Below are 23,585 nucleotides of genomic sequence, written 5' to 3' on the forward strand. Positions count from 1 at the left end.
CCTACACCTGGACAAGCAGGTCTCCCACCAACAATACTGTTTACTACGCATGTGTGGGCGACGCGGTGACACTGTCGTGGTCATTCACACTGACAAGTGTAGAGAGTGTCAGTGACATAGAATGGTACTTTACAGAGACAGGTAAGTAGATGTCATGTCAGCCTGTGTGTCGGGTAGAACTGAGAAACCTTGCATTGTACTCAGTCAGCATCGCCACTGCACCTCATACCTCAATCTCGCTTTTGCTGTTTCAAATCTTTTCATCCATTGTTTACGTGTGTGGTGGAGAAAAGCAAGTGCTGCAAAACAACAACAACAACAACAACAAACAAATTGAAGTGCATCGCTTTCATCAAAAGATCAACAACAACAACAACAACAACAGAAACAAATGGGAGACTTTTGAAATGTGTAATGAGTGTAATTCATTCTCCAATATGTATGGTATATAAACTAGAGAGGACTTATAAAGAACACATTAGTTGTTAGAAAGTTTCTTTACAAACTGAGACACGCAGGATTCGTTTCGCGGCTTCGCATTCTGGTGTGCATATACATCAATTACACATTAATTTCTGTTTTGTTCAAATACTTACACAAGAGTTTAAATGTATGTATTCGCAGGAGGAAACACTACACTCATTGCAAGTTATATACAAGGTGAGCTGCTGCTGTCTCACTCAGCGCCACAACCTTTGACCTTCGTGTCCAATGCCGGGTTAAGGGTCAGCAACATCAGACCAGAGGACTTCGGCCAGTACTCGGTTCGTGTTGTCATCAACAGAAATTCATCTTTTGCCACCGAAACAGGATATGTTTATGTGCGTGCGCCAGGTAAAAACAATCACACACCATGGCTTGTTTATTATAAAAGCTTTACATATTCATGTTTAGTGTGTAGATACTCGACCCCTTGACCTCCTTCATCTCACTGCTTCTCTCGATCAAGCCGCATCTCAAAGAGTGAATGACTCATCCTTATCTTTAGTGATAACCTTTCAACTTTGATGAGTTTTACATTTGGATATGCTTTGAGTGAAATTCTGTATTCTCGTTTGATGCAGTTTGCTATGATTGTAGAGCCCCCGACTGTAGCAGATCGGATGTTGCACGTGAGGATGCTGCCCAACGCTGTACGACGAGAGTCTGGAGACTGGCACGTGCAGCTCGCGTGTGGCAATGTGACCTCACGGGGGTCCCTCAACTTTTCTGTGAAGTGGAGGGTGAGCTAGGTTATTAGTTTTTATTTAAAATAATGATGGCCTTCTTTACTAAATTGTCGTTTTCAATACAAAGATAACAATTATGTAATCCGTAACATCACTCAAAAAAAGAGCGAGAAAACCAAAACCATAAACAAAGTATTTTTTACTCATTAAAACTCGTTGAGCGAAAGAAACATTTTACTCAAACTTATTTCTTTTCTACCACAAAGACAAGGATTATTATGTTTAGTGAAACATGTTAGGCACACTGCCTCTGACTCTAAGTCATTGCAACAGAGAAATGTCAAGTCGTGTACTTGTCTTACTGTCTGAGCTTCAATAAAGGTTTGTTTTCATTATGATGTAAAGCTGGATAGTCAAAATAAGTGAACTTTACACCATTTAATAGCCTAGCTTCCTGTTATAGGCAGTGTAACAGTGTAAAAGTAACACAAGTCATTCACAGACACCCTCAGGTCTCACCCTTGGCAGCAGCTTCACAGAAAATGGCGAAGAGATTTTAAATGTCAGCCCTGCAGAAGAGGGAAACTATTCCTGCTTCCTGGACATTGATGACTCCACAGCCAGGTGTGTGGACATCAGCCCCGCCATGCTGGTCAGTAACGAAGTGCACGTTGACACCTGTTCTGTCAAACCACCTTTGAGCAACTTAGTCCAGCGAGAGAAGCGGGAAATGGAATCCGTCTTCCAGTATCTTGCGAGACAGCATGGTGAGTTGAGATAAAGATTCTCACTCATTCCTAACCACTTCGGACATATTTCTGGCTCGTAAGACTATAGGGGGGCTTACAAGACCCACTACAAGGCTACACTACAATAATAAATCAGAAATAACACCAATTTGACAAAACATCACTGAAACACACAAAGGGAGCTAAAACACTTTTTACAGGTCGGTAATTTGTTTGGATAAAGTATATTTAAGTCAAGAATTCTTTCTTTGTTATTTTCAAGAAAGGTAAAATGTGGAACACCTTATGTCTGCTACATGGTCATCTAGAAATGAGAAACTGACTTATTTTACTACTAGCTAGATGAGCGATGCAAACCTCTATCATCGCCTTCCATTGTTCATGTTATGTCGCTAGCCACCGCCTCAGGCCATTGCTCTCCTTCAAATGACAACTGGCTTCATTAACTATGTGTCAAGATGCTTATATTGTTTATTAATTAAAGGAACAGATAGCAATATTTGGAAAGAAAAAACTAACAAACACAACGACACAGGAAAATCTCCAACGCCCGTTTGCACAGGCACAACTATGAACACGTACTGTCACATATTTATTATTATTTATTATATATTTATTATCATGTATGCAAAGCAAACAAACAAACTTTGTTGTAGAATACAATGACCAAACATTTTATTTTCTTGTAGACACAATTCGCTTAGTCAACGGCAGCAAACCTTGGAATGGACGAGTGGAAGTGAAGTACAACGGCAGCTGGGCGGTGGTGTGTGACGACCTCTTCTCGGTCTGGTCAGCCACTGTCGTCTGCACGATGCTAGGGGTCACAGGGCAAGTGATTGTCTCTTACACTATCATCGACCTCGCGACGACTTCCTCTGCCTGCGCGGTGTAGTGTAGTGCGGACTGTAATATGTGTATACAAGAAAGTGGTGTGTGTGTGTGTGTGTCCGCTTAAATGCGGGACATCATGGTCACTTGACTTCATGAAAATCTTTAATTATTAATATGATGCCCTCCTTCTCGTTGCCAGAGGTGCACCCGAGGTGCGCAGCGATTCCTTCTACGGTGAGGGCGAGTTGCCGATCCTGCTGGACGATGTGATGTGCCGGGGCAATGAAAGCAGCATCTTTGACTGCTCCCACAGGCCCCTGGGTGTCCACAATTGTCATCGCAGTGAAATTGTTGGAGTCGACTGTTTGTCACAACTTACGTCGAGTTAAACGAAAACAAGAGTTTTCAAACAAATGTCATCGATACAGCTTCCAACTGCGTATGCACTTTTCAAACCGCTTTGTCATCTCTGCTCTACAAACCAAAAGAATAATTTTTTTTAAAGAGGTTTAAAAGTAATTAAGCATGGTAAAGAAAACAAAACAAAATGCGAATGTGTTGTCTATATTCCAGTGCATGCCCACTCCTCTCACAACACACACACTAGACATGATGGCTGAGTGACATCAAGCAAGGAGGGTTGACAATGTGAACAAGTTTATGGCAAGCAGGACAGGTCAGGTCTGCAGCATCTCCACACCGCCATCACATCAGCATGTCCAACATAGGACAGTTCAAATCTTAAATTAAGGTGTTTTTACACCAACATATCTCTGTCAGATTAAAATAAGAAAAAAGGGCAATTTCATGTGCTTTTATTTCTTCGTCCTCTTTCCATAACATATTCGTAAGTCACGTGATTTGTAGAATGTATAGTCAGTCATCTTTGTGTTATGAGCTGAGGCGGCGTGTGTGTGTGTGTGTGTGTGTGTGTGTGTGTGTGTGTGTGTGTGTGTGTGTGTGTGTGTGTGTGTGTGTGTGTGTTGTAGTTCTATTAAAAGTATATCCAAGATAGTACTGAAACATTTTACAACTGTTTTCCAAAACACTAGCATGACTGTAATAACGTGAAGGTTGTAGGCGAATATTTTCGAATCATTTTGATTTTTAACTGAAACATTTTACAGTTATTTTGAAATGGATTGTAGGCTGGAGTGGGGTGGGATGGGTTGGAGGGTAAGGCAAGTAGAGCCTGCTTGCATCAAACACCATTCAAGTGTCTATCAGCATTTTTCGTTTGTGTCGAGTTTATTGTTCGAAAGAAGCCGAGGGAACATCAGGTTGTTTCCCTTGCTGACGCTTGGACATCAGAACCGTTTCAAAACCGAGATGTATACAGGTCCATGCTTTCTCAGTGAAAATATAGATGTAGAAATACGGTAAAATGTTGAAAACAATGTTTTAAGTTACCTAGCAACAGCTTGGTTTTTAAAACAAAAACATAAAAATCAAGATCCTTTTACCCAGAAAACACAAACACGCACAAACACACCTTTAGAGAGTCTAGAACAACACATAGAGTGTAAATAGTTTTAGCCATGTTTATTATTCTCTGACACAGTCCACTCCATGTAGCTGATGGAGTAGATTGAATGCCTTATGGGATGTCTCTGTCTTCCCATCGAGTCAGGAACTGGACTGTAATAAAGAGAGGATATAGATAACATGCATCGCACACATTATCTACTCAGGAATTCTCTATCATTTCTGTTTATCTTTTATAAGCACCGAATAAACAATCGTACCAAACAATCATAAATTAAGTACTTATGTGTCAGTTTGTCATCATTCGTAGAACTACCATCGTGGTGTAAACTTCATTATAAGTAACCCTGGTACTTGACACTCAGGTATTTTTGTCTGTTCTTGTTCCTTTTACCATACTTCTCTCTTTCGTTGTCTTTATCTATTTCTTAATGTCTTGATAGAAGGTGCTGGTGTGAGGTTGTGCTTGATGGAATCGTGTTCCTGTACTGTGTCGACTTATTTCTATAATTATGTTTCAAATTATCATGATGTTTGTCTTTTTACTTTCTTGTGTTTATAAATATTGCAAGCGTCGTGAGGTAGTAAAAACTTTTGGTTTCGTTCACTGACTTCATCCAACCACAGACCACACAAGAAACAAAGGACACAAGCACACAGCAAACAATTAATAAATGACAAACACTCCGAACAAATAGCCAAAGAAACAAAAATACAGAACTCACTCGTAGCAAAGGAGAGCTGTCCATCGTAGTTACTACAGGCAGGCCTCTGCACACACATCGACATCAGCGATTATTAACGAGGTTGGCAAAGTTTGAACTCAAAGCTAAATGGCGAGGACTGAGAAACAAGTCAGTAAAACTCTCTGTTGCAAATGTCTTCCTTCCCTTCAGTTTCAGTTTTAAGTTTGTTAACTGTCTTTGCTCGCTCTTTCATCAGTCTTCTGTACACGTGGATGCACGAGAAGAGAGAGGGGTAGAGATAGTGAGATGGATTAGTTAGGACTAGGTTAAAATATAATTACATATGACGGTCCAAGCCTTGCCATAAATATAATTATTTATATTTGTAGACCCTCGCTAGCACACACACACACACACATACACAGTCACAAACTAACACACACAGTGACACACAAACACACAGACACGCATTGACACTGCTTTACTTGTTAGAAAAACTGGCTTTGCAGTCATGGTGCAGTAGGTACCTGTGAGATTTGATGTTATAGTAGAGACAGCGCTGGTGACTGTACCCATGATGGATTGCACAATGTTGCCGACGGGTATGTTGATGGCGGCTGTCACACAGCTGACCAGTTTGGACACGATGCCAAGAACAAGAGCCAGAAGGCCCTGGACGACAGCAAGAGCGGTACCCAGCAGACTGCCCAGCAAGCTGCCGACTAAGGACGTGACAACGTTCAGGAGAGCAGCAGCAATGGGGCCGAGGACAGACATGACGGTTGTCAGTAGTGGGGGGACCAGCATCATCACGGAATTGGTGGCAAGCAAGTCTCGTTCTTCTGTAACATGAGCCGACATGCTTGCTGCGGCCAACACCAGAATCAGCACCAGCGACTTCATGGCTGTGAGGATCTGAAATCACATCACTCACTGTTGTTGTCACACAAGTCACATTGTGCTGTAACTGTAACCACATTTCTTGTGACAACATTAGTGTTTTCTCATCAGTAAAACCTCTTGTCCTGTACAGTCATTTCATTGTCACAGAATCACATTTAACTGTCGACACTGTGATAACTTCAGACACATTTGTTAGGGGAATTTTACAACAAGATGAAAACCCAAACTACTGTCAATAAAATTGTAGAAGTATAAAATATAAAGAACAGAAGGAAAGCGTAGTGTGGAAGCAAAGTATAACAAGCACAAATATTTCTGAATGAACATGTCAGTTCTAATATACATTAACATGTTAAGGTTGTACGTTTGAATAAGTGTGTGTGTGTGTGCGTGCGTGCGCCCTGTAGCAGGTCTGTAAAATGATTCCCTAGAAAACCTCAGCAGCCATTGTCTCCTGTGACTGTAAACACGTTTTACCGCTAGTGTGGGATACTTTATATATGGGCAGTTTACATTTTTAAGAGTATTAGCCTCAGATATCCAAGAACTGCTACAAGTGTTGAAAGATTTAAAACTCGTGAAAAACTACAAATCTGAAAACACGGCGAAACAGAAGCACCACAAGATAAAAGAGTTCAAGACTTAAGCGTTGAAGTCTGAATACACCTACATGTACGGAGGCCAACAAAAGTCTAGGATCCCTCCCTTAGTAGACTGCTTACCGTTGACGAGTGATGAAAGTAGAAGTTGTGGTGGAAGCTGTCGATGGCTGGAACCTGTCTGGACAAAGAAGTGGCGGCCTTTTATAGTCAAAGGTGTCACGTGATCTGTGACACAAAACACGAGGCGAAGGATGCGGTCAGTTGTGAGAACTAATAACGGAGTTGTTTTTCCACTGACCGTGTGTTGGTGATCTTAAAGTATAATTAGTTTACCTTTCTAGCTACAGCCACAATCGCAAAATCTCTTCGCTCCCATACCTCGCAGGACTTTGCTAAACAAACATCGAAATCTGCTAAAATAACCCATGGGGGGAAATGTTAAAGACTTTTATCAGAAATAAAATCGGATTTTGCTTTGTGTGAATAACTAATTAGTATGCTTATCAGCATGTGGACATAATGAGTATGCTTTACTTATCAGACCAATCACTTGAAACTTGTCAGGTGTAGAAGAAGAGAGGAATAGTTTAACATACTTTTTGTATCTGCCCACCAACAAACAGGTGTACATTAAGAAAGAAGCAGCAGCTTGTACGTGTGTCTGCGTGTTGTAGAATATTCCACAAAAGTCTACAATGCAAAGTCAAAGATGTTGTTGCACCGATGGTCGAGATGTCCCCTGGCGGCATTGTACTCTTGTGTTGGAGGCGGTGGAGTTGTCTCTTGGCAGACGAGCATCTTCTTGGCCTGCTTACACAATGGTCAGTCGTCTGATGGCCATCATTGCTTGTCCTTTAAGTGGTGAACAGGTTTGAGTTAAACACAGTGTCTCTAGTTGTTTTGTTGTCACATCGTTCAGGATAATTCAGAAGATTCCACTGGCTCCTTAGCGAGATGCTCCTTCTATTCGACACATAGCGAGACGACACCATTAGTTGTTTGTCTCAGTTTCCTTCTTTTCACCTGTGAATAGTTTGAAAGAAATATTTGTTAAAGTCAATGGCTTGTCTGCTATAGACACACACTTCATCTTTTACACCGGAAGTAGATACTAAGTTGAGGATTTCTGCAGAAGCCGTTATGGACATTCATGCAAAAACAAACAACACACTTTGATAAACACATAACGGTTGGCAAAATGTGTGGGTACAAAGAGTGAGAAGAATTATGAAAATATAACACGACGAAATAAAATACAGAAATAGATTGCAAACACACAAAGCTACAAGTCCTACATATTCCCTTGTGAGCTGCTAGTCTCTTCCACAGAACTAAAAACAAAAAACGAACTATAGGGAATCCGACTGGAGTGTCTGCTGTGCATCCGGTTAAAATAAGTTGTTTACACTTGCTGTACACAAAGAGAGGGAAATGAGTCCGTTTGTGAAACTTTGTTATCTTGACTTCATAACATGATCGCTAAAACTGTGGTTAGAGCACTAAAGTCCAGACTCAACTGCTATCATGTCTGCTAAATGTTAGATACTAGTGAAGGCATCTAACCTTACAGAAGATATTAAGAAGTTTATTTGTTCTCTAAGAGTCGAACTGACAAATATCAACGCTTTCATCATGACAGGTTTTAAACAAAATGTTTTCCAGAAACATCATCGTTGTTGCACCCGACCGTGAGAAGAGGAAGGCGGAGATGACATTAGCTTATGATCTACCTGTTCAGTCAACCCGGATGTTGAAAATTCATGGAATTTATTTTGTACCGTTTGGTAACCAGGATAAAGGTAGTGACCTGTGTATTCTGTGCTCGTAGAACATTCACTGATAACCGGAGGTACAGCGGTACTGGGGTGAAAGAAATATATTTCACAAAGAGGTGAGATTGTTGACATGGCTTCTTGCAGCTATAACATCATTCTATTGCCACAAACAAACAAACAAACAAACAAACAAACAAACAAACAAACAAACAAGCAAACATGAACACATCCCGTGTATTTAAGTTTTGTTCGTCGACTTAAGGTGAGCGACACTGTCCGCACGACTGACTTTTGTTGGTTTCGCTCGGGGTATTCATGGTGCAAAAACATCTCTGGGTGAAGCACTTTCCCCTCACCCACCCGACCAACCAGTAACTGGCTGAGATCACTCGGTCAGGCGTATTCGCCTTCTAAACATTAGTGAGGTTTGCTAATGGGGGAAAAACCCAGGGAACCGAAAGTGAGATGTAAACAAACTAAGAGTGGGCCTGTCCAGAGTAAAATGTCAGACCACTTGAGCTACAATACCCTGGGTATCATAGACAATGCACTGGGGGTGACCGGACCGCTGACCGGCTCCACAGACTGAAGGTTTTCCACTTCATTTCCTCCCTCTCTCAAGTGGCTTCTCAATTTGTTCTCCCTTTCTCTTTTTCACCTAAAATAATTTGTTTTTTAGTAATGTAGTGTATTAATTAGTTTATTTTTTAGATCATGGGCTACATCTAAAATATTTATAGCATCGCTTATTCTACTTCTGTATTCAGAATTTCCGTAGTAAGAAAAAAATGTCATTTGTTACTTTTCCAAGCTTTCCTCGGAAGATTAATAAAGTTGTGGCGTAGCGCACTGCAGTACTTTGAGATAAGTTTTTCAAAAGAATTGTGGATTTATTGTACCTTTAGTGTATTTGTATAAAAGTATCCTACTTCCAGGTTTGGATCCAGAGACTAGTGACGAGAGACTACGTGTGCTGTGTTACCATCCGTTTGTGGAGTGAAAGGTCGGAGGGTCGCTTGCATCATAGCTCAACCCTTTGCCCAACAACAATCTCACTTCCGTTCAAAAGAAAAGGGAAAGGAAAAATAATAAACGCACAAAACATTTTTTATTATTTATTATTCGTGGATAAACTGCGCACTCTTTCATTACAATTTTTTCTAAAATGATGGATAACATGAAATGATAACGACATTTTATGAGCAGTAAATTCAAGAATATTAAAGTTGAAAATATCGCCACGGTTCAAGGCTTCTTCTGTTTAATTTAGAAATAAAGGAATGTTAAGGTGAAAGCCGTTAAAGTCTTTGCAAATCTGCTGCAGTCTGTTGTTGTTGTTGTTGTTGTTGTTGTTGTTGTTGTTGTTGTTGTTGTTGTAGGAACTGGTGGCCAAAGGCAGACATCATTTCGTGAGTCATGTGCAGTTTGTAGTTTTTTAGTTTTTTACAATATCGCTGCTTTCGTTGGTAAACATGGAGAAGATAGATTGCTGCTTGTTGTTTTTGACTTTGTTCTATTAAAGGAATCGTACAGTGTTCAAGAAACGCCAAAACCACTTCAGCTCTCTCCCACATAATATTTTCATGAAATTTTTCAACATTCACATGTAAATAGAAGCTGAATACATCAGAAGCTATGATCTGCTACGGTTGGTGAAACACAACAAGAGACGAGATAAAATTTCTGTTTTCTTTGTACTTACAGCCTCTAACATAGTTCTCCATTATTCTTGTCTGCCACCCTAACAAAAGGACCCAGGGATATTTTCTTCGCAGGGTAGACACACCCCGCCATCATGGCATGCACGCTCGGTTGAGATTGACTGAGGGTCGAAACTTGACCCACACTGCCATGACGTCAGCAAAGCCCCGCATGTCCCCTGCCAAGGAAAGGTTTGTCAACTACAAAAATAATCATGTTTAATGAACTAAAATTCATAAATTTTAATTTAAATATACAGTGTCATCAGCTACCTGACTGTGTCAGCTGTCGACACAGTTTGCGTGGCACATTCTGCCTTTCCTGTCTTTGAATGGGTAGTGTGTCCGTTAGTGCATAATGTGTGTGCTTATGTTTGTGTGTGTGTGTGTGAGAGAGAGAGAGTGGGGGGGAACATACCGGCGCTTTGCCAGTTAATCACTGTCTCGGCTTTTGAATAAACAAACGCAGGGTTCTGATTCGAAGTCTCCCATGGACAAGAGTTTCCGGCGTCCTTGATGTTCAACCACCCGTTGTCACCAGGACATCCACCATGATTCTTGCTAACATAGAACCGGCGAAAAGTCCCACGTGCAGAAAACCTGGCAGACAATAAAAATTAACAAAAAATTATTTTTCTTCTATTGTGTCTCAAAGCTAGTTTAAAGGCTGCTGATAAATTACTAAATAAAATAATTTTATCGAAATAAACTTTATCAGCACTGGTGAACTTCTTACCCTGTAATATCGAAGTAGCTGTGAGCAGACGACTTCAGGTCCTTCCATGAAGACTGTACGAGTCTGTCCGCCGAGAACCAGTTGATGTAGTTGCTGCCGAGGCCGGTGAAGATCATGTAGGCCTTCTCCACCCCACCTTCATACACAGCCAGCTTCACCTGATTGAATGGCGGGTACATTGTTCAGCTCCTCACCCAAACTCTCCTCTCGTACAAAAGAGGCTCGGGGGGAGAAGGTGGGAGGTCGCATTAACATAAGGTGACCAGACGTTTCGGGGGCGAAAGCGGGACACGTGCCGATGATGGTGTCGTCACCGTCAAAAAACGCCGAAAAAAGTGATTTTTAAAGACAACCGGGACATTTGATGGACTTGCCAGAAAGCCAGAAAGCGGGACATTGGGCGTCCCGCCCGATATTCAGGCGGGACACGAGGTCAAAAGCGGGACTGTCCCGCCAAATGCGGGACGTCTGGTCACCTTACATTAACATTGCTTGAACTTTAATCATTTGTGACATATAGACCTAACAGTTACATTTTAAGACCCTAGAATTAATTTTTATTTTATTATTTATATTTTAACATTTAATGGATCACTTGTAATCAGGAGAGACACACTTTATCCAGGGCAGAGGAGGGCCAGAAGTCCAGCAGAAGACTGCGGTAGTGACGGTCACATGACCCGTTGGTTCTCGTGCACCCGCATGGCATGGAGGCGCGGGTGAAGGTGTAGTCGTCATGGTAACCAGTGCGCGTCCATGCGTCATACACGGGGGATCCCAGACCTTGTGTGCCGCGAAACACCAAGACCCAACCGTCCATCTCGATGAAGTCTGCAGCAAGAATATACATATATACACATACATATACATATACACACACAGATGTTAGTGCAGCGTGTCAGGTTTTGTTTTGTTTTTTGTTTTTTTTTTAAGGGAGGGGGCGAGATGTAGAAATAATATCTCTTTGTTGTTCTATTATCTTCGTAAATAAACATTTGTCCTTTGTCATTTCTCACTCTGTCTCTCTCACTGTCTCTCGGTGTCTTCCTCGTGCTCACCGAAAGTACTAGAGAGAGTGACCCACTCATGCAGGTAGATAGATAAATATATGCGAGTATCTAACTGCTCTTGTATGTTGATCTTGGACTTGGATGACTGTAATAGAGTCTGTAGCTTTATAAATATGTTTTTTGTTTTCACGATGGAGGAGGAGGAGGAGGATGTAAAGGGTTAACTTTTTTTCTTACCTCCATAATCACTTGTATCCCTCTGCTCACGTTTCTCTTCCACTGTGTTGAAAACAGAAAAGTCTTGGATAATTTGAACAGTTAATGATACAACATACACAGGACTGTTTTCTTACACCAAGTAATGTCACTTAAAGTGAGTGGCTTATCTGTGATTTGCATACATATGCGTATAAGGTCTTGCTCACACAGACACACACATGCTGACGCTCACACACACACTCACACGCACACACGCACACACAGAGACACACACACTCACGCTCACACACACGCTCACACACACACGCTCACACACACACACTCACTCTCACTCACACTCACACACACAGCAGGGCAGACACTCGCCTCGAGCAAGTCTTGCCTCCAGCTCGCCAAGTTTCTGTGTCCACCCAGCCTCGCTCTGTGTGGGCGAAGTGGCTGAGCAGCTGGCAAAAAGGAGCAGTGCTCCCATCCAGGTTAGACACAGAAATGGCCTCATGTCAGAGAAAGATCTCCTGTAGAGACAAACAAAAATATTCACACAGAGAGAGCATGTATGATTTTGCAGCTTGTTACAACTTGTTCATAACATAGTTAGCTATAAAAAAAACATTTTACAAAGTCTGGCACAAAATATTGTGACACTTTATCTGAAACATGGCATCACAGCAAACCTCATTCAGTTCATTGAGGCGCTGCACAATCGCTCCAAGTGACCAGTCCTTCTCTCGAGAAAACTAAAAGATATTTAAGGTCTAGGAGAGTGCGACAAAACATTGTTCTAGTCCCGGGTAGTGCTCGGTAAAACATACTTTCCCCCAGGGAGGGTGAACAGTCAGCTCCACACCACACACCCTGCTTCTTTGTCCTCAAGATGGTTACATGCCTTATTGTCTATACATTGCGTCTACATCTTTGTCACGAAGGGTGAACGTCTCAATAATATAACAAAGTCAGAAAATCTTAAATTTAAACGGAAAATATTATTTAATCTTCCCAATTAGTTCATCAGAGTATACTCAACAAGAGTAACAGCCCTTGCTGTCAACGCATAAAGCATAATGTTCTCAAGCCTGTCCAAGAAGGATGAAATTCATAAAAAGTGGCTTACCTGGTCATGATTAGAATTAGTGGGACAGGTGAGTAAACTCTCTTTGACATTCTTGGTGTTTCGTGCATTGCGGCTTTATAAGCAAAATTCCAACCAGGACCTGCGCCTCATTACATTAGAAGGCGATACAAGCCAATCAGCAAATACTAGGTCAGCCTACCAAACAAACATTTCCCTGCATTACAAGATGAAAATCGACACAAAAATCCCGTTTCTAGTAAACAGGATACGACAGTCATAGGTAAAAAAAAAAACTGTAAACTGGTTTCAGCACTGAAACATGAGTCGCTTCTTCAAGTTCGTTCTCGAGAAAATATCAGCAGCAGGAAGTGCATTAGCAGCAGGTCAAATGAGATCTTGCTTGCAAGGATATTTACTTGGCGACTATAATTAAAGTAGGGATTGTGGACGGTGGGGAGATCCTACTCTGATTTGTCTATCTATCTATCTATTCCTCTTCGTGCATCAGGTTGCACATAAGGCCTCAACCAGAGTCCGCCACCGATGTCGATCGGCTGAAACCCGCTCTAGGTGACCCCATGTCCAGCCCTTTCCTTTCATCTCCCTTTCCACTGTTCTTCTCCAAGTTTCCTTTGGGCGGCCTCGTTTTCTTCGGCCGTCTGGAGTCCATCGTAGGGCGACTCTGGAAAGGTCTGCTGTCTGCTGGCGGAAGCACATGTCCAATCCATCGCCAACGCCTTCGTTGAACCTGCGTGGTGATGGACTCGGTTTCAGTTCTTCGGTGGAGTTCTTCGTTGGTGATGTGTTTGGCCAAAAGATGTTAAGTATGCGCCTGAGGCATCTGTTTTGGAAGACGTCAAGCTTGTTACTGATGGTTTTGGTCATCTTCCAAGATTCTGATCCGTAAAGGAGGGTGCTGATCACATTTGACTTGAAGATTCTCAGCTGATCTTCTGGCTGATGTTTTTTGCCTTCCATGTGCTCCTGAGTGAGGCGAAGGCCTGGCTGGCTTTCGCCAGTCGGGCTCGAATCTCCACCTCCGCATCCCCGGTGTTTGACATTTGGACCCAAATAGGTGAAACTGTCAACTTTCTCAATCTCTTCTCCATTTAGTTTGATGCTGTCTTGGACTCTGGCGTTCACTCTCATACTTTTCGTTTTCTTTGTGCTGACCTTCAAGCCAAGGTTTCAGCTGTTTCTGAGAAGGCCTTTGTTTTTTCCTGCATGTCTTGTGGCGGTGTGACAGCAGGCAATGTCATCAGCAAAGTCTAAGTCTTCCAGCGCTGTTGTTGCTGTCATAGTCATGGTCCATCTGATCCCTCTCCTCTCACTGTCGGTGGAAGTCTTCATGATCCAGTCCATGGCCAGGATGAAGGGGAACGGCGACAGAATGCAGCCCTGCTTCACCCGGTACTGACGTTGAAGGGGTCTGTGAGCTCCGTGTCACAGACAACCTGGGATTTGAAATCGCTGTACAGCATTGCAATGACCTGAACAAGTTTTGCAGGGACTCCGTAATGCCTCATGATCTTCCATAAGGATTCGCGGTGGGATGCTGTCAAAAGCCTTCTCCAGGCGATGAATTGATGTACAGCGGTGTGTTCCATTCGTTGCTCTGCTCCAGAATCTGTCGCAGAATGAAGATGTGTTCAGAGCAGGATCGCCAGGGCGAAATCCTGCTTGCTGTGGTCGGAGGTCTTTCTCAAGAGTTGCCGTCAGTCTTCACAAAACAATCTTGCTGAAGACCTTGCTGGTGAGGGAAAGAAGTGTTATGCCCCTCCAATTATTGCAGTCTCCAAGATCTCCTTCTTGGTAACTTGAAGATGAGCCCTGTCTTCCAGGCAACAGGACCTGCCCTGATTCCCAAATTTGCCTGAAGATTTCAGTCAGCTTGGAGCTGTCACATTTATATCTGCTTTCAACATCTCTGCTGTTATTCCATCTGCCCCTGGTGCTTTGCCGCTCTTCATTGTCTTGACTGCTGCTGTCACTTCTTCCAGGCTTGGTGGGTCTGTGCAGATGTCAAGGTCTATAGCTGCTGGCTGGATGTCTGCAAGCTGAGGGGGATCTGGTCTGTTCAGAACTGACTCAAAATGCTCCCTCCAGCGCTGTAGTTTTGCTGCCTCTCCCTCGATGACATTACCGTTCACGTCTTTCACTGGCACATCACTGTTCTTAATCCCGTTGTTTAGCTGTTTGTTTATCTTGTACAGTGTCTTCAGGTCATTTTTACTTGCTGCATTTTCTGCTTCATCTGCCAGTTTCTCTATATGGTCTCTTTTGTCGGTTCTTGCCATCCTCTTTACCTCTTGTTTTAGTTTGTATATCTTTGTCTGAGTGTTCCTTCAGGCGTTCAGATCTCGTGCTGTTGATTCTTTGTTTGGCTGACTTTCTCTCTTCTATCTTCTTCCATGTCTCTTCTCTGATCCACTGTTCTTTCTTTTTCCGTTGGAAGCCCAGTATTTTCTCTCCTGATTCCTGTAAGACTCGATTGAAGTCGTCTAAGGTCATCTCTTGTTGTCTCCCCCAGTGCCTGAAACCTGTTCTTCACTTCCATAGCAAAGGCCCTTTCGGTGGCTGGATTTTTTTAGTTTGCCGGAGTCCACTCTCTGCTGACGTGCCTGTTTTCCTCGTGATCGACGCAGCTTCAGAGAACTGTGGCTATCACAAGAGTGTGGTCACTGGCAATGTCTGCTCCTCTGTAGGCTCTAACATCTTGAAGTGAGCTCCTCCATTTTCGGTTGATGATGACATGTCTATCTGGTTCTTGGTGATCCATCTGGTGATGTCCATGTTGCCTTGTGGATGTCTTTGTGTGGGAAGAGTGTGCCTCCAATCAGTAGGTTGTTTTCTTCACAAAAGTCTGCCAGTCTCTCTCCGTTGTCATTGATGGTTCCGATTCCATGTTTTGCCATGACATGCTCCCTGCAGTGTTGTCACTTCCCACCTTGGCATTGAGATCGCCGATGATGAGCAACATGTCGTGGGCTGGAACGCTTTCTGAGGCTGCCTGAAGCTGATCGTAAAAAGCATCCTTGTCTTCTGCCTCAGAGTCATTTGTTGGTGCATAGCAGGCTAGCACTGTCAGCTTGGTGTACTTGGAATGGAATCTTGCTCTCAAAAGCCTGGGTCCATAAGGCTTCCATTCCAGCAGTGCCTTTTCCGTTTTCTTGTTGAGGAGTAGAGCTACCCCTTCAGAGTGCTGAGCGTCTGATCTTCCTGAGAACAAGATGGTATGTCCTGACGCTAGTCTCCTCTTTCCCGTGCCGGTCCATCTGACCTCACTGACTCCCAGGATGTCCAAGTTGTAGTTGTCAAACTCCTTGACTAGTTGGAGCATCCTGCCAGTCTGGTACAAGGTCTGGACGTTCCAGCACCCCACCCTCAACTTTTGCCTCGGCTTCAGTAAATCCGCTGTCGGGCGCCAGCTCCTTTCGGGTTTGGCTGTCGTCCGTCATTAGTCCAGTCTCCTGGTGTGCTTCATTACCTTCGCCATCTGTGACGAGTTCTCTGGTTTTAGTTTCTGTAACATGATTTTTTTTACATGGTGGGTTGTTAGCCCTACCACAACCTATTTACCTCTAGGTGAGGTGTCCACTTAGTCGCCTCTTACGACATGCCTGGCTGGATGGCAGGGACCCTATTCTTACAATGCTTGCTAGGCAAGCATACCCCGGGGTCCCACAGGGGACTCTGATTTGTACCTACAAATATTTGTTTCGTTTCCGAATGATATGAAGGAGTCAACAAAAGGGGCGCTACTCTGACCCCAGCTCACCTTCGTCCCTCAGGTTTGTGACTTGCTCCACCTCTACGGGAATTTCGCTTCTACCAGCTTGTGGACACGTGGTACTGCAATGCGTCTGACTGTATATATAGATAGATATACTCATATTATGTTTGTATGTGTGATTGTGATTTCTGCCTTTGACTTCTTCGGACAGACAATAAAGTCTGATTTGAGATTCCTATAAAGATGGAAAAGTTATCTGCAATTTTTTTGAGTTAAGAAAACAATCAACTACACACAGCACAGCGGAATTTGTCCGTGTATACCATAGCTGGAGAATGTGTGTGTGTTTTATTTTTATTTTTTTTGTGGGGGAGGGGGGAAATGTACTATATATTGAGAGGAAAAAAAATGTCGAGAGAGAGAGAGAAAGAAGGATGTTGGTGACATAAACGTGACTAGGACATGCAGTTCACATTCGTCTTGCACCGTACTGCTGCCCGAAATTGATTCTTCTCTCTCTCTCTCTCTCTTCTTCTCTTTCTCTTTGTCTCTCTCTCGTTCATAAGAAAAGACCGCAGTTTTCATTGGTCGAGTCAGTGCTAGTGTGGACGACTTGACTCTTTAGGCGAGGAGAGCACGAAGTACATCCATCCAGGACTCAACAACACCTTTGTTAATGTCATCGTCTAAAACTTCAAGTCTGACTGTCCTTGCCTTGTTTTCTTTCAGAAAGAACTAACAGTTCTAGTTCTAATGAAGATGGCGGATCATGATCAGAACATGGCTTAAACTTATCCACTGTTGGTATTGCCTTCAGGACTCTGCATTTATATATGACAAATTTTGTTAGAAGAATAATGAAGTTCAAAGGTTTGTCAGCCTCCTCTATTCTACCAATACACAACAACACAATTTCTTTACCGATCCTAATTTCCTCTGAATAGTTTTGGCTACTTAACATATTCCATACTTGGTCCCAAAAATGTTTACTTAATGGACAGTGCCAGAATATGTGTTCAATAGTTTCATTGTCTTGTTTACAAAATAAACAAATGTATCGAGCTTAAATTTAAAAAAGAAATGAGTTTGTGGGTAGGATCCGATGTCAAATTCTTATCTGTAGCCATCTTAATTGGGTATCTACAGTAGTGTGAAGTGGCTTTAGAAATATATCAGCCTAGGTACACTCTATGAATTCCACCTCTCACTTTCTGAGTGCAGATGGTCCACTTTATTGTCTTCAAGAATTTTTTAAACTTCTTTATTCCCTTTTCTAAAAAAAAGAAAAAACTGTAAGTGAGCACCATTAAAAAAGTGATTTTTCAAACTTTTTATTTGGGCATGATATTGAAGGAAAACATCAACGAATACATGCAAGATTACCTACTAGTGTGTGATATAGTTAACCCTTTGTTACACAACTCAAGAATGAAGCGAGGGGTAGACACGGCAAACAGGATTTGTTCAGGGAGGGGTAGACTTATGGAAAACAAGGTTTGTTCAGGGAGGGGTAGACTTATGGAAAACAAGGTTTGTTCAGGGAGGGGTAGACTTAGGGCAAACAGGGTTTGTTCATGTCTACATCACTGCGAAGCTTGAGCCACACAGCCAGCACATCCGCACGACCGACCAGAGATCCTGCAGACAGACCATAATTTATTTAACAAGGTTTCGCATGTGTAGTAATTCAGAGACAAATAACTTTCATTAATTTTTCTCACAAATAAAATGATGTGGTGCACACCTCTCTAGGTTAATGTTTGCATGCGGCTATTGTTAGGTTATTTGTTCTTCAGAGGCACAGAACACACAACAACAATTTTGAAACATTGTGCCTAACTCCTAATCATCAAGTCATAATTGTTTATCTTTGCTTTTGTCATTCTTCCGTGGACTGTTTGGAAGACTGGAAATTTTGCACCTGCTTGCAAGTATGGATGGGTGTGTGAAAATACTTGAAACTTTACTCAGTAATCTGCGTGTACGTGCGTACGTGTACTTCTGTACGTGTGTGTGTGTGTGTGTGTGTGTGTGTGTGTGTGTGTGTGTGTGTGTGTGTGTGTGTGTGTGTGTGTGTGTGTGTGTGTGTGTGTGTGCTGCGTGAGTGTGTGTGCTGCGTGAGTGGGTTGGTTAGTCCGTTAGTGGACAGGGTCTCTAATGACAGCATCAGTCACTTTTCATTGGCTCAGTGAGGATGTAAATGCAGTGCATCTGTACAACAGGAGGTCAGTCAGTGCTCGTGAGCGACACCTTCAGACGTAGCTACAACGACAGGAAACAATTATCTTTCTGTAAAGTAAAGGTCTTGTGAATCCAGTTAAGAAAAGATGGTTTCGCTATCGTCAAGCATAAAAAGAATTGAAATGTCTCTTTTATCTTTGTTAACACATCGACTTACCTTGAGTTTCCCACGTGATTCCTGTTTGTGCTTTGGAGTAGAAAAATGTCGGCAGGTGTGATGCGGTCTCCCAAGTGCATACGTGGCCTTTGTCCTTGATGCTGATCCAACCAAAATCAGATGGACATCCATAGTGACCCTTGCTGACGTAGAAACGCCGAGTCACTCGTCCAGGCTCGTCGATGCTGGAAGTTGAGCAAATAAAAAAATTAAAACCTTGTTGTGTCATAAAAACACAACACCCAGTTGGTTCCCTATGCACCTGTCGTATGTCATCGCCTGAACTGTCCTGTCCATGGCTCTTTGACAAGCAAAGACATTTATACTTTTACAAGGGTGTCTTACCCAAAAATGCTGAAGTAGGGTAAAGCAGACCCACTGATGTCCGTCCAGGAAGAGTTTAGAAGCCTGTCTGCCGAAAACCAGTTCAGATAGTTGCTGTCCAGTCCCCTGAATTCCATGAAAGCCTTCTCCACGCCATTTTCATATAAAGCCACTTTCACCTTAAAATTTAAAAGTACAAGTGTGGTTATATAAGCCTTGCAGACTATATATAATTATATATAAAACACTTTTAACCATTAATCTGGAACCAGTCATTTGAGTAGTTCAATAGCTGCATGTTCTGACTTGCTACCTTCTCCAGGTTCCTAGAGGGCCAGACATCCACGAGGAAGCTGCGGTAGTGGCGGTCACATGACCCGCTTGTCGCGGTGCAGCCGCAGGGCATGCTGGTGCGGGTGTATTTGTAGTCGTCATGGTAACCAACGTGCGTCCATGTGTCGTATACAGGGGATCCCAGACCAGCAGTGGCTCGAAAACATAAGGTCCAGCCATCTTTCTGGATGGGAGCTACACTTAGACAATTGGCATAAAAATAGGTTTTATTTAATTATCAAAAAGGAATTAAAAATCAAGAAAGTTTTTATTCGCCAAAAGTAGGCGCAATTAATATCAGCACCAGTAAAACTGAAATTTTTTTAAATAAAATAGAAAAGTAATCATATGTCAACTTTAAAGAAACCAAAAAAGTTTCCGTTAAGAACCTTTGTTATTTAACATAAATAAGTACATTAAAGAAAATATAAATGAAATGTTCTAAAATATCCTTGCCTTGAATATTCCATGTTTCAGTCTGCCTCTGCTTCACTTTCTTTTCCACTGAGATGAATGCAAGAAAAACAAAGGCTTTTTCATCTAAATAGTCTTGATTAGAATTAAAAACAGACTGGATGATGTTTGTAAATTTGTTACCAACAGGACAGATCTACCTTATGGTTTTCATTATAAGAAAATATTATGAAATGACGATAGCTTTGGTAATTGTAACTTTTCGATGAATTGAATAATTAAAATTTTGGGACAACAGAAGAGGAAAAAAGTTGTTACTTTACACTTAAGGTTAAAAACACTTCTACCACTGTAAATTCAAAGAATGTTTCTTTGCCTTTTAACATACATAATGTTCTTAAAAAGAAAGTTACAGAAAGAAATGATAAAAGAGACATTTAGTGAATCTTGAGGTCAGATCTTCAAGTTGTTCCTTTATCGAGATGACCTTTGGCCCCTGACTGGCTGAAGCTGTTCTGCAGATGGAAAGAGCGAGCAGTGTTGCTGCCCAGGCTACCCACAGGATACGCCGCATGTCGCACGATGTGTAGTCAGACCTGAGTTCGACAGTCACAGCATCAAAATTTGGTTATCCATGTTTTCCAAGACATTTTTAATAAGAATAACTCTAGTATAAAATTAGAGTTGGTGATAAAAGAAGAAATGCATTACAAACATTACACGCAAATGTAAAATTCGCAGACGAAACAAATGCCTAGCACAAGACTGGGAGCCAGCAACTGGTATCACACCATCCCTGTAACTATGGAGACCATCAGACCTCGAGAGCAAGGACTACCAAGTGCGGATAGGTCACCAACACCGGTACCTTCACTAAGCACCGTTCATGCCCCCACCTCGACATATTCTCTTCTGTAACTCCATTTACTCCTTCAGTTCCTGTCCCACTGATATTCCACAAGGTAGAAGTATCTTCGTAAAAGTCACTGGCAGCTAGACTACAATGGAGTCAAATACCTAACCCTGCTTTACTGACTTTTTAAGTAGGGCATGACATCAGACACCACAGTTTTCACCCCCTACAATGAAAAAGACTTCTCCCTCGCAACAACAACCATAATATCAACAGCATTCCAATCTCCAATTATCAAACGTCCCATTGATAAGAACATAAAGCCTTTTATTGTAAAAGGCCCTAACAATTCTTCTGCTGCTTGCCCAAGACCTTCAATTTTAAGATCAGTTGAAAAAAAAACTTACCTGTGTACCTGGTAAGAATCAGTTTCAAGTTTACTAGTAAACGTCAAATAATAGTAACAGTCAAACTGCGTGCACCATGTCTGGCAGTGTCTTATATACACGTCCACCAGGAACTACTCCTTCATTGCAGTACAACGGCCAGAAATGGGAATGGCGATTGTCATGTGTACAAAAGGTGGCTACACGGTGTTCTCTGTGTGCCCTAGTCAACAGGATGTCATGGGTGTGTGTGGCTAACATAACAAATCCGGCAGCTGTAGACAGACTGTGGGTGTCGTGTTCTTTCCAGTTTCCGGATATAATAGCGGAGAATTCACAAAGCAGACGAGCCATAACTTTGAATCAAAGACCTTTACCGTGGAGATGAGATAATTACTGTTATGTTTCATTACAGCTCATCAAACTAATCACTTTGTTGGTTGATTCTTTTTCTAATATTATATTCGTTTTTTTCTAAATTCAGAATTTTTGGTTGGTATTTTCAATCTATGTGTATGTCTGTTGAGCAGCACTTGACAGCTATCCTAGCAGGCTATTCACTTTCAGCCTTTTTATTGTACTTCAATTAAAATATATTGTTTTAGACTAGTGCATAATTTCTTATGCTTTTTATTATTTTACTGTTCTGTTACTGTGCACAAATGAGGTCAACACTGTTTCATAGGGGTCACTGAGATAGCGAGTACTCGCCATAAAGATAAGCAAGAAGGCGGACTCATGCGGTTACATTTATCACATAAATTTTTTAAAAAACTTGGTAGTAATTAATCAACTGCCATACGAACTCCGGATGGAAATGCAATCCATCTAGATGTCCTTGCTGCATCCTGTATAACATCTGCTTCTGCAACGCCTACAGATCCGCCTCTCACATCCTCATCTCACCCGTTCTGTTGAATTCACGACTGTCGCTGCATCAAGGGACATAACACTTAAATCCTCAGGGGTTGACAGTTTAAGGAGTTGTTTCCCGTGACACCTCGACAATGTTCCTGTGCAAATGTACGATAGTCTCTCCTTATTCGGTCTGTGTCCGTTCGTACCAACGCGTGTATGTGTGTGCTTCGCTGTGAAATTCATTGTGAAAAGATATTAAAACATTTCAGTATTCTTATATTTAGTAGATCATTTGCTTACATCCATGCCGTCACAACCTGTTCCTTGTTTTCAGAAGCACGTAGCATCAAACAACAGGAATTTCCAGACTGTATTTTACCAGAAGCTGAGGTGGTGGCAGTAACCCTCACATCCCACATTGCATGTGGCGACTTCTATGGAGTATGTAGAGGGAAACCCCTAAGGCCCAATGGGAAATGAAGGCAGAAGGAGAAGAGCCCCCTGATCGCACAAAAATCTGGCCTGAAAATAAAAATGTACCTGACGACTGAAAGGTTAAGGGACAAGAAGTACCTAAGTTCTTAGTAAAATCAAACTCAGTTCCTTGCACACTGAACTGTACTGTTCAGCAGTTTTAACATCTTTCTGTCGATTTGTATAGTGGGTAGTGGCAGGGACTGTGATCTACATAGATAATACAAAATATACATGACTCCTTATCGGTAGCGACTTTACTTACTAAGCTAATCAACCTGACATTATATTCTAGTCATTTTACAAGATCATGGTCACCACCCTCAGTAATTCACTCACTAGTACTAACATCGTAGATATGTTTACAATATCACGGTCACTAGGCTATTAAATAATTTATTAGACTAACATTGTCGGCGTTTTTATAAGATAAGGGCAATGCGAAGAACAGACTATTCATCTTATCAGACAACTCGAGTGTACAAGTGGCACAGACGGACATCTGACTACGAGAGGCTCCCTTTAATTCCTTATATCCTAGACCGTTAAGGAAGTTATTTTAAGACACAGATATTTTTACGTTTAACATTTTACTTATCGTGGAGTGAAAAATAAGAAACATTCGTAAGTCTACCATATTTTTAAATATTGAGATGTCTGTTCATGTTTCGCTGTGATTTATGTGCTTATTTGCCTTCACTATTGAATAACAAGAGAAAAGACTTGGAAAAAAAGGTTTACAGAAACAGAAGACATTCCAGGAAATCATAATGTAATAAATTTTAATAAACAGAATACTGTCTATTGAAATTAGTTTGATGTCCATCAACGATGATTTTTTTTAAACATACATCAACATTTCACATCCCTCA

The 23,585-nt window shown here is 41.8% G+C and overlaps 4 protein-coding genes across 5 annotated transcripts; 1 reads left to right on the forward strand and 3 right to left on the reverse strand.

Annotated features, from left to right (window-relative positions):
- The first annotated feature begins 1,091 nt into the window (after positions 1-1,091).
- On the forward strand, positions 1,092-3,218 carry LOC112570627 (antigen WC1.1-like). The gene is made up of 4 exons (XM_025249203.1): positions 1,092-1,223; positions 1,672-1,936; positions 2,608-2,749; positions 2,952-3,218. The coding sequence occupies exons 1-4, from the start codon at positions 1,104-1,106 to the stop codon at positions 3,139-3,141; spliced, it is 717 nt and encodes a 238-aa protein (XP_025104988.1). The 5' UTR covers positions 1,092-1,103; the 3' UTR covers positions 3,142-3,218.
- Positions 3,219-4,277: 1,059 nt separating this feature from the next.
- On the reverse strand, positions 4,278-7,177 carry LOC112561475. The gene is made up of 5 exons (XM_025234004.1): positions 7,123-7,177; positions 6,549-6,653; positions 5,451-5,838; positions 4,963-5,008; positions 4,278-4,390 (listed from the first exon to the last, which is right to left on the reverse strand). The coding sequence occupies exons 1-5, from the start codon at positions 7,175-7,177 to the stop codon at positions 4,379-4,381; spliced, it is 606 nt and encodes a 201-aa protein (XP_025089789.1). The 3' UTR covers positions 4,278-4,378.
- Positions 7,178-9,315: 2,138 nt separating this feature from the next.
- On the reverse strand, positions 9,316-13,120 carry LOC112570390. The gene is made up of 7 exons (XM_025248840.1): positions 12,980-13,120; positions 12,235-12,383; positions 11,887-11,928; positions 11,256-11,470; positions 10,640-10,797; positions 10,322-10,503; positions 9,316-10,082 (listed from the first exon to the last, which is right to left on the reverse strand). Exons 1-7 carry the CDS (start codon positions 13,045-13,047, stop codon positions 9,997-9,999), a joined length of 900 nt encoding a protein of 299 aa, XP_025104625.1. The 5' UTR covers positions 13,048-13,120; the 3' UTR covers positions 9,316-9,996.
- A 4,868-nt stretch (positions 13,121-17,988) lies between these two features.
- LOC112570120 lies at positions 17,989-22,320 on the reverse strand. Of its 2 annotated transcripts, none has more exons than XM_025248406.1 (7): positions 22,188-22,320; positions 20,578-20,738; positions 20,185-20,232; positions 19,709-19,923; positions 19,417-19,574; positions 19,072-19,256; positions 17,989-18,311 (listed from the first exon to the last, which is right to left on the reverse strand). In XM_025248406.1, the coding sequence occupies exons 1-7, from the start codon at positions 22,238-22,240 to the stop codon at positions 18,226-18,228; spliced, it is 906 nt and encodes a 301-aa protein (XP_025104191.1). In that variant the 5' UTR covers positions 22,241-22,320; the 3' UTR covers positions 17,989-18,225. The 2 variants fall into 2 exon arrangements, with proteins under 2 accessions (XP_025104191.1, XP_025104273.1); XM_025248488.1 differs by lacking the exon at positions 22,188-22,320 and adding an exon at positions 21,403-21,592.
- Between the last annotated feature and the right edge of the window lie 1,265 nt (positions 22,321-23,585).

This window comes from Pomacea canaliculata, linkage group LG1, assembly GCF_003073045.1.
Source record: "Pomacea canaliculata isolate SZHN2017 linkage group LG1, ASM307304v1, whole genome shotgun sequence".
Taxonomy (NCBI): Eukaryota; Metazoa; Mollusca; class Gastropoda; order Architaenioglossa; family Ampullariidae; genus Pomacea; species Pomacea canaliculata.